Source organism: Cibotium barometz, chromosome 24 (assembly GCF_041138505.1).
Source record: "Cibotium barometz isolate CiBa-2024 chromosome 24, ASM4113850v1, whole genome shotgun sequence".
NCBI classification, from domain to species: Eukaryota; Viridiplantae; Streptophyta; class Polypodiopsida; order Cyatheales; family Cibotiaceae; genus Cibotium; species Cibotium barometz.
Window position 1 is genome coordinate 21,698,232 of NC_141069.1, and position 13,635 is coordinate 21,711,866.

At 45.7% G+C, this 13,635-nt stretch overlaps 1 protein-coding gene across 10 annotated transcripts in view; it reads right to left on the minus strand.

Annotated features, from left to right (window-relative positions):
* Window positions 1-13,635, minus strand: part of LOC147625025 (uncharacterized) — a 142,793-nt gene that overhangs the window by 41,235 nt on the left and 87,923 nt on the right. For all 10 annotated transcript variants that reach the window (XM_086818253.1, XM_086818252.1, XM_086818251.1 and 7 more), the window contains one exon: window positions 1,760-1,804. In XM_086818253.1, the coding sequence (XP_086674379.1) occupies window positions 1,760-1,804 (45 nt within the window). The remainder of the gene's footprint in view (window positions 1-1,759; window positions 1,805-13,635) is intronic.

A 13,635-nucleotide genomic window follows, 5' to 3' on the forward strand; every position in this document is an offset into this window, starting at 1 on the left:
AGCTAGGGCCTCTCAACTCACTACCAATGCTCATCAGATAAATCTAGCCTCCCCCAACCCCCACAAGAAGGTTGCTCAGTACATCAAGGCTAGTGAGACAAGGGTGTCAAAAGGCCAACCCTCTCCTGGGCTCCTAGAAGCATTGCCGCTCAAGTAAGCTCAAGGCTGCATATCCCTGTGTCACTATGGAATGTGCTGCCGGAAGCATGGTGAAGCGTGGGCCAATGAAAGTGATACAAAGGTAGACATAGGGTGAGACAATCTCCACATGATCCCCTCCATATGTGAAGCTCAATCTTGATGTGAAGGGCGGGAAGTATTGAAGACCATTACCTTGGTTACCAAGGTGAATAGTGAATAGTGAGGTCCCGCTGAGTGCAAAAATCCTGTAAGGCATACAAATGTCTCTGAAGCCCCTCAATTGAATCTAAGAGGGTTAGTTTTCCAAAAAATCTCCATGGCTTGAGACATAAAAAAAGAAAGATCTCGAGGTGACTAATGTAAGAGAGGAAGGTAGAATTGGACATAGGCCAGAACAATGGACTGAACAATTCGAAGCCGTACATGTAATGGCCAAGTGGAGATCTTCCAATATTCTAATTTGTCCTTAATTTTGTTTAACACCCAAGATATTTGTTGCTTATTTCTGATTTTCCAGCCAATGGGATAGCCCAAGTGTCTTACTATGCTTTCCGGATAAATAATCTGGTCGGGCCACAGGATAGCATGCCAGTCACAATGCTTGAGAGGTAAGAGTTTTGATTTCTGAAAATTAATTTTTAAACCAGATGCCAACCCAAAATCTGAAAGAGTATCCATCAATAGACGCCAAAGGTCTCCCAGTGTAGCTTGCGCAAATACGGGCAGTGCATCTAGGGTGATAGGTTTAGGGACTCCTCTGTAGATCAAAATGGCCCCGTCCAAATCTTCTCCCTCGTACATAACTTGAGGATTTGACTGTCTAGCCTACCTATACCAGGGATCTCCAAGTGATGTCACAAGATTCTCTCATCCTACCAATCAAGTGTACACTACCAGTCTACCTTACCAAATTTTTTAGCGCTCCGCATGAGATCCCAAAAGCAAAGGAAGAGGGATACCAGTAGGCCATCCTCTCCGGGGTACTTCCGGCGGGGGAGGGCCTGAAGCGCCTCGGCTAGCTCCATGTTTACTGAGAGATCCATCTGGCCAGTGGACAGCCCTGATCCCGTCCCAACAAATACCACAGCCGAAGCGGCGAAGAACTCTCGGGAAACCCAAACCCCAGCCTGGGTCCAAAATGAAGCTCTCGCATGGTATCTGTACTTAATTCTCTTCTCCTCCAGGCTCTCTAAATAAGCAGTGCAGCAAGCCTGCAACTGGCCATTAACCTAGGCACTTTCTGGAGTCTGTTCCTGAAGCCTTTGCAGTAAGGCTAGGCTGCAGCAGAGGCTCCTCTCCTGCTCTTGGAAGGCCTTCAGTCATCTACTCCAGCCTTGTACCATCATCCCAGCTTTCTTTATGGGAAATTTGCTTTGAATCCTGCATTTAGCTCTTTACTTCCTAAAATGTTTGCTATATTGCAGAACCTTTTCAAAACACAAGAAAATGGTCAAACCAAAGCCCCAACAAGACAAAGCTATGTTTTTTGTAATTATGCATGCAAGAATAGCAAAAGCCTTCAAGTACACCAATGTTGTTCAAACATCAAACATTCTGGAAGAGCATTAAAAATATTTTGAAATTTATGACACTCAAACTGCAAACAGCTATAGCGCACCAATTCAAAAGTACCAATGAATCTTTTCGTCATGGCCATTATACCCTGCACAAATATACAAACCCAAAAGAGTGAGTTATACTGTTTCCACCCAGTGCTAAAACATTCACAGTGAAAGAAGTGAACAAACGATTAACAAATGCCAAAATTTCAGCTATAAAATATCTTAAGCACTTAAGGGTTTGAACTATTTACCTCTCACAGTAATAAAAATTCACCCAATTGAACACTGCTAGCCATTTTTGTATAAATAGGAAAATACAAACCATGTCAAATTTCCAAGTGACGTGATATGAATGTCATGTAAGATCGTTGTGCTCTTCCATAATTTGGACATTTCTGCATTACGTTGTGCATATGATTGATTCTACCGCATTCAAAGGAAAATAGACGTGGGGAAAGCAAATGATCAAGGTAAACAGTTTTCTTTTTTTCTGGAAAAGAGACTTCTATTAAGTATGAAAAAAATTACAAGAAGGGAGATTTCACATCAAGCAGGGGGGAAATCAACCAATCTAGTGCCTTGTGCTGCCAGCAAGGTCCCATATCAGAGGTAGTTAAAAAGATGCCATGATCCCACTCTCTCATGAACTAGCCACCTCTTGTCTCTGCAGCCCTCGAATATCCCTGAATCTTGTCCCAAGTGGCCATGAGCATGTTGATAATCTCACACCAGATCCTGCAAATGCACAGTGTATGTGCCGTCCATGGCCTTAGTGCATCTAGCCTTCCAAATGTGCCAGGCTATGATGCTAGCAATGATCTCCCATCCAGAGTCCAATCTCTTTGCTGGTAATACGTAGCCTGCTGACTCTGGCATGTCTTGAAGACAGCACTGTCAACCCACTCCCTGGGTAATACGTAGCCTCTCTTTGGAAGACCCACCCGAGGTGGATGAGCTGGAAGAGATTCTTCAACCTGAACAGATTGTTTTTCACAAGGAACGAAAGCTTGCGGGAGGCAAACTTGTTCGTAGGTACCTTGTGAAGTTCAAGAATTATTCAGCTTTGGATGCGAAATGGATGGATGAGGCCTACTTCGAGGATTACCCAGATCTTTTGAAGGCCTATCTGGAGGCTTTTCAGTTGCGGTCAACTGATTAGAAGCCGGGGGGAAAATATGTAACGGGAGGCGGACGCGTGTATTGGAATCGTATAAATGTGAACAAGATTCTGAGCACTTAACAATTGAGCATTACAACCACAAAGCTGAAAATGACAGTACACCACATAAAGGGGCCGATGATAGGCTGACCCCCCCCCTTTAGGTTATATTACCAAAAGAGTCTGCAAAGTACAAGATTATGGGTGCCTAGGGATTCACCACCAGCCTGCACCTGATTCTTCCAAATACATCATGTATGAATACATCTCAAACAAGAGAATCTGTAGGTACATCCGCCCTACACACAGGTACATCCGCCCTGCACAAGCCTCTTCACAGGTACATCCGCCCTACACAAGAGTATCACAATCCTCACAGGTACTCCGCCCTGCACAAGATGTAAATGGATCTTTAGGCCCTGTTTCCACGCGAGAAACTGATCCAGAAACCTGTGTTCTCCGCGAGCAAGTGTTCCCAATGCTTGCCCTAAACACCTATTACACCAGGAATCCTTGAGACACATCCATGCTCACATATTCCATTGCTGTCTGGCCTGTTCTATGCAATAACCAATCCAAAACAGCAACTTTCCATCGCGAGAAATCCACCTGTAAAGGATCCTACAGCCCTGTGGAGGTCCCTAGAGCTGTCCTGTATTGTCCAAGTTGACTTTGGACACCTGTAACCAGCCCAAAACTCGCAATAACCAGAAAATACAGGTCTGAAATTTACCAACCAGCCCTTTAGAAGAGTGTGGGGATCATTATCCAAGCTTGTGTGAGTCCGGGAAGCAAGCAACCAGCCCTGTAGCAACTCCCAAAGCTTCAATCAACTCTCCAATGTGTTGAATAATGAATAAAACAGCCCAAAAGGCCTCTTGAGGGAGGTGCCTTTCTCCAGTGCCACCTAAGGGGCTTGGTGGGTGCACAAACTGGCTGACATGTGTCCCCCATAAGGTGTCCAGGTAGGTGTCCAGCCCATAGTGCTCCATTTGTCCTGTTTGTATAAGTTTAGGTCCAACCAAATGGGAAATGGCCATAAGCTGTCCGGACTTCATTAATTTTGGTCCAACCAAATGCGAACGCATTATAAGTTGTCCGGCCACTTATTAATGAGTGTGGACCTGCAAACCAATAAACTTTAGTAGTAAATGAAATAAGCTGTAAATTGAGTGTGGACGCACTTACCACCTGCAAAACCCATAAGCCCACAGTTTTAGGCCCAAGCAGGAGTGCACACACGTGTCCACAAGGTGCCCGGGCGTCCCCGGTCCCTCGGACTTCACAAGCCAAAATAACAAGCATTGTCCAGACAGCAAGACAATGTCACACAAAGTAAAATAAAGTTATGGCATGCATCATTTATGCATTGTGCACATGTAAACTTGGAGAACCACCTATCATCATTCTTGTACTTGAAAATATTCTGCCTGCCATCATAACACACCATGTGTGCATGGCCGGAATCCACACGGGCACTGCCCGAAAGTCCACAAATGTCCTGCCATGTCCTTGGGCTCATATGCATCCACTCATATGATCCATAAACATGCCCAGGTATAATACATACATGCATCCGCATGTTTCTAGGCCTGACACGCATCCGCATGTCCCTAGAATATAGGGATTTGTGACAACATCAAGCAGTAGAAAGAGAGATAGATGAACAGAAACAAGGCTTACCAAGTTCAGCTCGTGGAACAGCACTGGAGGCAGCAACAGCACCAATCTGTACTTGCAGGCACTTGTATCCACAACCCTGCTTCACACATGTGCTTGTACTTGCCTGTATCCTCCTCCTGATGTTCACTCTTATGCTGTCCTTGAAAATACAGATCTGAAAATCAGCACTGTACCCGTCTGTACCACCTCGGGATACGTGCCAGGAGTTGTACTTGCACAAACAGTCTGCTGTCCTGATTCTGGTCGCCTGAATCTGAGTAACCAGGCCTGTCCAGCACCTGTCTGCACCCCTGCAGCAACTGTACTTGCTGTACCTGGCTGCCCGTACACTGTACGGCAGCCGTACAGTACTGTACTTGCTGAAAATCTCACTGTACAGCCTGTGTAGGGCCTGTGCGCAGCCAGTCCAGCAGTGAAGAAGTCTCACAGCTTGTACCAAAGAGAGAGAAAGAGAGTGTACTTGCACAATCTGGCCGTACAGTGCTGTACGGCTGATTTACACTCAGAAAAACAGCAACAGCCCTCCAAATCTGCAGTCGACTTGCTCTTCCACCTCTCCACGTTTTGTTTACATGCGCTTGAGAAACTCCACGATTCCCTTCCCAAAAAGCTAGAGAGAGAGGGAGGAGAGAGAAGCACTACTCCAAAAGTGGCTCCTCCCCAAAATTAATCCCTAGGGCCCCAAACTTTAATAAGTTCCTAGGGCCACTAAGGCCTAGGGGCAAACTTTAATAAACATTAAAGTTTAATGTTTCTAGTTCCCCCTTCACACCTAGGGATGTCCACACATCTTAAACTATGTCCGGGCACCCCCCATGTGAATCATAAAATATTCTGACTCTGCAACCACCATGCCCACACTTGTACTGTTCCATTTTCACAGGGCCATGACACTGGCATTGGAAAAAGCACCAGTCTTGGTTGAAAAGCAAGAAAAAGCAAAAGTCAAACTTTGTTGACCAAAAAGCTGAGGGCACCGTTGGAACGAGGACATAGAGCTGGATCAAAAAGCTAAAAGCCGCTTTTTCAAAAAGGCTGCTCCACGGCCAAAAAGCAAGGCCTTGAAGATTATAAAAGCAAATCACGAAGTTTGGCTATTATTAAAAAAATATTTAAACGAAAAGCAAAAGCAAGAAGATAAAGCAAAAGCAAAGCATGGCAAAAGCAAGCACCCCTTCAAGTATATAAAGAAGCATGCACCCTCTTGGAGATTCATAGAAGTACTTGTGGAGATTTTTGAAGAACTTGTGGAGAGCATCATTATTCTCTACCTCAAGCACCTCCCAACTGCTTCACCTCTGTCGGCAGCAGCCACCTCTGCAACGCCCACCTCCACCACTGCACTGCCAGTGCCGCCTGAATCTGTCGGTTGCGCCAACCTCTTGATATACGGATCAGCTCCAACTCCGCCAGTCTATCGCCACTGCAACGCTAGTTGCGCCACCTTCAACTACCTGCTCCGTCACTACCCTGTAAGACCTGCTGCCACGGCAATAGCCGCCTGTTGCCTTTGTGCAGAACCCCTAGTGCCACCTGCACTGTCCTCAGAGAAGTACCGCCCATAGCCGCTTCCGCCAACCTATGTACATCACCAGCGCTACAATAGCAACACCACCACTTGCAATATTAGCCACCCGACGCCACCACCTGCACTGTCCTCAGAGAAGTACCGCCCATAGCCGCTTCGGCCAACCTATGTACATCACCAGCGCTACAATAGCAGCACCACCACTTGCAATATTAGCCACCCGACGCCACCGCCTGCGCCACAGCTATGCCACCCTGTACAGCACGTTGCTCCGCCGCCTATTGCCTGAAGATCACTGCCTTGCACCACCTCTTCCTATCTTTCAGTCGTTGGCAGCCACACACTCAGCCACTGCCACCTTGGATTGTCTTTGGACTTGTCAACATCCTCCACCTTGGTGTTTGCCCTTTTTTGAGACTCATTTCCATATTGGGTGCAGAGTTCTTGGGGGTATTTGTGAAACATCAAAATCTGATTCATATATTGGATATTGGTACTAGCCCAGTGTAAGTCTTTTGTAGGTCATTCTCGTGTGGTGAGCGGGAAACATCAAAATCTGATTCATATATTGGATATTGGTACTAGCCCAGTGTAAGTCTTTTGTAGGTCATTCTCGTGTGGTGAGCTCCGCATCAGCTATCTTGTGCCTCGACATCGACCTCGGCCCGACCTCGACATCGACACTTTTGCTCGATATTGTATTCATTCGTTGTATATTGGTGTAAGTCTTTTGTAGGTCATTCTCGTGTGGTGAGCTCCGCATCAGCTATCTTGTGCCTCGACATTGACCTCGGCCCGACCTCGACATCGACACTTTTGCTCGATATTGTATTCATTCGTTGTATTGGTCCTAGCTTGGAAAAGCCCGTGGATTGTTCCTGAAATAAATTCTTGAAGAGGGGGCGGGGCATGTTCCCCACTCAGTGCGGTGTACTGTGTTAAACCCCTATTCCCATCTCTCTCCCCCCCTTTTCTCTCTCTATCTTTATCTCTCATACACGTGGTTGCATCTATCACTGCGCGCTCCGTTGGGCTTACAGTGGTATCAGAGCAAGGATTTCTCTTGAAGAAATCTTTTCTGGGGTGACAGAACCATGTCGATAGTTGAGGGAGATCAAGGGCCACAAGAAGGGAACAACTATGAAGCCAACCTAGGGCATCCAGAAGAGATCCAAGGCTGCCAATCTGTCTCTCATGAGACCGCAGTCATGACATCAGCTGAATATTGAGACTTTCAAAAGTTCAAAAAGTATCTTCAAGAAGAAGAGTTCCTAGCTTGGAGAGCCAAGAAGAAACAAGACTACAGAAAAGCTCGGATGTTCAAAGACTATCGAAGACTAGACCACCGAAGCTGAAGGTGTGGAAGCCGCCAAAGCATACTTACGAGGTAAAGGGGTTACCACTGGAGAAGAACCCAAAGCCACCCGATCCATCACCCGTGGAGGACAGAGACCCGCTGTATCTGATGCAGCCGTTTTGGCCTAGCAAAAGAGAAGAAGGCAAAGGATCCTTCAACCGGCATAGTGGACTTCAAGCCGGGAGAGAAAAGCGTAAAATTTGATACCTTTTATGGAAAGAGGGACATCGAGAAAGCTCTATCCTTCATCAAACAGTTTGATGCCGCCATTGGAGAAGAGGACTTCTCCAAAAACTCCAAACTCCGCATGGTCCATATGCACTTATAAGATGCCACCTTGAATTGGTGGCTAAAAGTGGTCCAAGAAGGGACCAAGGCTACCTCATGGGCTAATTTCAAAATCATGTTCAACAAGAAGTTCCTTCCCGCAACCTTCGAGGCAGATGTACAAAAGGAATGGGATGAAGTAAAGCAAAAGGCGGGAGAAAGTGTGGCAACATATCTTAATAACTTTTCAGCCGTCTCATTGAAGTTTACCTCATATACTCCTATCCCACCATTGATGGAAATGCGAAAGTTTGTCAATGGATTGCAATTTAAGCAGTCTATATGATGGGACCTAAAACCTTGGAAGAAGCCCAAGACAAAGCCTTGCAAACCGAAGCTCTATATATGCCTTGGATGGTGGGCAAATCAAAGAATGAGAATCGAGACTCATCCCAAAAGAAGAAGTTCAAAGGGGAATCTCAAGCAAGGAACAACCCACAAGAAAAGAAGAACAAAAATGAGGATAAACCACCATTGTACCAAAAGAAGCTATCCCGCAAGCAACTCGAGGATTATGTCAAAGAAGGTAAATGTTTCCAATGTGGAAAGAAAGGACATATGACTACAAAATGTCCTGATGAACCAAACCAAGAAGCCAAACTACCGCAAAGTAATGCATTACCTAAAGAACTTCAACATCAAGATGATACACCACCAGAGAAGAGGCAAACCAACCAGTACTTATCCACTTCGATAGTGGTGCTACCCACCACTACATCCATCCACGAGTGGTTGAAGCCATGAACCTCCCTCCGGATAGGTTCGGAACTCCTATTACAACAGGTGCCACTTTTGAAGGAATGTCAACCGAGGTGACTCCTATTTTGGGAAAGCTCCGCTTATAGATTGGAGACTGTGTGGATCATGAGAACTTTGTTGTTAGCAAAATTGGACATTGTGATGTGATTTTGGGTATGCCCTGGCATAAGAAGATAGACCCGGCCATTGATTGGCCTAGAAATAAGATTACGTTTCCTTTTAAAGGCAAGAATGTAACTTTTGATGCAGGAGTTGAGGGGAATTCCATTCCACTCATTAGTCATGTACAAGTTCCTAAAGTAATAAAGCAATCTATTTCTTCGTACTTGATATATGTAAGAGATCCAAAGGAATCTGAGGGTGATGAGTCACTCTCAACTCTTGATCATGAAAGGAAAGATTTCCTAAAGAAGTATGAGGATTGTTTTGCAGATACTCTTCCCGGAGAGCTACCTCCAAAGAGATCGGAAGATCATAAGATTGACATCATGCCAAGAAGCTCACCTCCTAATATACCTCCTTATCGAGTGAGTCAAGCTCAACAAGAGGAGATTATGAAGCAAGTGACTGAGCTTTTGGAAAAGGGTTTGATTCGACCTAGCTCCCCAATCTTATTGGTTCAAAAAAAGGATGGTTCTTGGCGTATGTGTATTGATTACAGGGCTCTTAACAAGATCACTATAAAGAATAAGTTTCCTATTCCTGGAATTCATGATATCCTGGATAGATTGGATGGAGCTACTATTTTTAGTAGGATCGACTTGAAGAGTGGTTACCATCTAGTTAGGATTGTTCCAGATGACATTCACAAGACTACATTCAGGACTACTTTTAGACTCTGAGAGCAAGGTTGTTAGAGGCATCAGAGGCGTTTGGTAGGAGGCGGGTATGGTGCGCCTCGAAAGACTCGTATTTTTTAGAGACGTTAGAGGCGTGTTAGAGGCGTCTGTTTTATATATATAGATAGATAGATAGATAGATAGATAGATATAATATATATAGTGAAAGTTGAGAGAGAGAGAGAGAGAGAGAGAGAGAGAGAGACTAGAGTGTGTATGTATAAGCCTTGAGGGAGGGAGAGAGAGGGTGTGTATGAGAGGGAGAGAGAGTGTGTGTGTGAAAGAAAGAAAGCTGTATTAAATGTCTGCAAAAGGCCAAAATGACCTATGAGACGAACATAGTCCATCATCATCATCTGGATACATCATCAAGATTCAAGGGTACAAAGTAAAATGAAATGAACCAGTAGAGTATAGAGAGAGCTCCAAAAGTGGGTATAAAAAACATCATCCTCCTAGTGTGTTTGAAGTTTGAACTTTGGGGCTTGAGAAAGGCTTGAGGGAGGGAGGGAGGGAGAGAATGAGGGAGAAATGTAATGTAATGTTATATTAACGTCTTCAAAGGCCAAAGTGACCTGTGAAACCAAAGTTACAACCATGTGACATCTGATACACAGTTTGGAAAAGAAAAGAAAGAACTAAGTATCTAGCCCCACAATACATCAGTAGGGGGGGCATCCGGAAGCAGCAACTAGGGAGAGTGGAAAGCTAATGCTACTGGTCAAAATGGGGTACATGAGTACATGGATACATGAATACATGAATATGGGGGAGTGCAAAAGTGACAGTGAGTACAACAGTATATGGCTGGAGTCGTAATCATCCTAGGAGCTCTAGCATGGGTCTCTGCCGGATGGCTTGGATATCTGCCATAGTGAGATGCCTGCTCGGGCGAGCCCGATGCCTCGCAATGATGCTCTGAATCCTCCGGTGTAGGCACCGTCTCTGATGTGAGGATCCGCGAACCCTCGGGCGTCTAGATCTGCCCAACTGGATAGCTCTCTCAACTAGAGTCCCACGGGGTGCTCGCTCTGCTGGGCTGTCGGCTGTGTGTCCTCCCGGGTAGTCCCTCTAAAGAAGTCAGTAATCTGTCTCTGTGTGGACTCCCTGCCAGTCTGGCGTCTGCTCCTGATGATGGACTCTCTGAGCCTGCGGATCTCCAGGAGATAAAAACCCAAGCATCGCTGATCACATAGTCCATGACTCTAGCCAGTGGTCCAAATCCCTCTCTGAAAAGGCAATGGTAGCGCCCTCGAATCTCATAATATGCTGTGCAGCGACAGATGTAGTGCTCCTCTGTCTCTGGCTCCATCCGACAAATCTGACAAATCCTGTCCCCTGGAGGTATGCCTCTAAATCCGCCTGTCTCTATCTCTAACTGATGTGATGAGGTGCGGATCTGCCCAATGGCGCACCTCAATCCATGAGACAGATGGGTATCCATGTAGCTCGGTCTAAGTATAAAGCCATCCTCAGTGGTGTGGAGAAGATGGTCTCTATAGAAAGCCATCTTCGTCCCCAACTCCTGTGAGGGCTCTAGCCATGTCCTCCTAGTGTCCAACTGAATGAGGTCCTGTCTGATGACTCTACTAATCTCAGAATGTGTCAAGGTGAGAGGGGGTGCCTCCAGAGAGTACTGGAAGGGTGGAAGTCTGTCTAAGCTGAACCCGTGAAGCTCAAACCAAGATGCATCTGTGCATACCAACATGAAGTGTCTCCCTCCATGGCTAGCTGATGAGAGGACTCTAAAGCAAGTCGTGCATACCGGTGCCGAGGAAGCTCCCAGGTGCTATGAATGAAGGACACTGATATGGCAAGAGCCTCTTCTACGATCGGTGATGCTCCCATCTCGGCTCGGATAATCTCATGGGGTACCGAGGCCTTAGCCCGAATCATCCTGGAGATCATGGACACAAGTGGTCTCTCCATCGATCTCCATCCATCGTATGTGCGTCCTGATCGACTGTGATGATCTAGGCTAGGCCCCCAGATCTGTACTCCATATAGCATAGCCGATGTGACCAACGTGTCAAAAAGCCACAACTTAGTGCGTGGCTCTTGAAACTGTACCTGTGAGGGGGACTGCCTTGGGCCCTTAAAGCCCCCGTCTAAAGACTCAAACCAGCAAATTTAAAAAAAAACATAAAATAAAATTTGTGGATGCCTTGATCAGTCAGTCGTATGCCTCGAACGCCTCTAACCGTTAGAGGCGCGCCTCGTAACAACTATGTCTGAGAGTATTTGGTTTGGTCTCACCCATTGTCATGTACGAAAAGTTCGATTCGGTACGGTACGTTCAAATACGGTCTCGAAACGCACCGCTAAATTTTAAAAATAAAAATACGGTGGAGGTACGGTCCATTAAAAAATACTAAAAAATATAAATATAGATGCAAAACTTAGAGAAGTTACAACTTGCCCCCCCATCTTGGAGAGATGTGCAAGAAGCCTAGTGGCACTACTAGTGTAGGCCTTGCCACAATACTTGCAAGTCCACTTCCATGCCCCCGACTTCCCCTCGTTCTTCTCATGGGTAATGGCATGCAAAGTAAATGCTTCATGCTTTTCTCTCATGGTGAAAGAGGAGAGAAGGGTCCTGGGAGAAGGAAAGGGAGAGGTAGGGAGAGGCTTGAGGAAGAGGGGGAGAGAGGGAGCAAGAAACAAAGAAAGAAAGCTGTATTAACGTCTACTAGAGGCCGAACTCGACCTATGAGACAAATCAATGTACAACTGTCGATGTCCTCTGGATGTCCAGAAAAAAAGAGGGAGGGAGAGGCTTGAGGAAGAGGGGGAGGCTTGAGGAAGACTCAAGACTCAAGAGGGAGAGCCTAGAGGCTTGAAAGTTGAGGAAGAGGGAGAGGCTTGAGCCTTGAGGGGGAGGCTTGAGCCTTGGCCCTTGAGGAAGAGCGAGAGAGCCTAGAGGGGACTCAAGGGAGAGGATAGACTTGAGCACTTGTGAGGGGAGGGTTGAGCAATGAGAACTTGTGAGGATGGCGTTGAAGGAGGGCCTATTATATAGATAATAGGGAGAGCCTAGAGACTCAAGCCTCAAGCAAAGGCAAGTTGGCAACCAAAGGGCCAAGTTGCCAACTTGCCAAGCGTCAAAGGCCAAGGCAAGCAAGCAAGAGCCCCAAAAAACGCCCATTAAACGGCTCTCCAAACGGCTAGAAAACGGAGGAAAAAACGGGCGAATACGGTGAAAAAAACGGCCAAAAAAAAAACGGTAACTTTTGAACTAAACTGAACGAACTTGATCGAACCGAACTGTTCGAATCGAACTTCTGCGGCGGTGCGCGAACCGGGTGCAACTATGGTCTTACCAATGTCCCAGCTACCTTCAACCGAATGATGGAAAGAATATTTCGAGCACATAGAAAGTTTGCAACTACATTCTTTGATGACATTATTGTGCATTCGAAGAATGAAGAAGAGCATCGGAAGCACTTGGATATGGTATTTCAGGAATTGCGCGGAAGCACAAGTTTTATGTGAATGGCAAGAAGAGTGAGTTCTTTTTGTCAAAGATTCACTACTTGGGCCATATAGTGTCCAAGGAAGGGGCAAGAATGGACCCAGAAAAGATCAAGGCTATTGTGGAATGGCCATAGTTGACTAGTGTGCATGCAGTTCGAAGTTTCCTTGGCTTATGCTCTTATTACAGGAAGTTCGTCAAGTGGTTTGTTGTGGTAGCAAGTCCACTACAAGATTTGACAAAGAAAGCCGTGGGATTTCGATGGGCCAAAGCGAAGCACTAAAGTTTTATGCTAGCAAAGGACCGGTATTGATTATTCTAGATTTTTCGAAGCCATTCATGGTAGAGTGTGATGCTTCAAGAGATTGCATTGGAGCGGTCTTGAACCAAGAGGGTCATGCCGTGGCCTATGAGAGTCAAAGACTTCAAGGAGCTGAAAAGACTGCACCCACATACGAGAAAGAATTGATGGCTATCATTCATGCCTTGAAGATTTGGAAGCACTATCTTCTTATGGGTGTTGAGTTTCTTATCAAGACAGATCATCAAAGTCTTAGGTATTTTATGTCTCAACCTAAGATATCAGAAAAGCATATAAAAAGGCTAGCTATTTGGCCCAATTTCATTTTCAAATTATACATACTCATGGGAAAGACAACAAAGTAGCAGATGCTCTATCTCGAAGACCCATGACCCATGCAGTTTCTATGGGATATCATTTGGACTTCACTATGATGAAAGATCTTTATGCTGCAGAGGAAGATTTCAAGGACATTTGGGACAGGTTGCAGAATGGAGACTTGTTGAC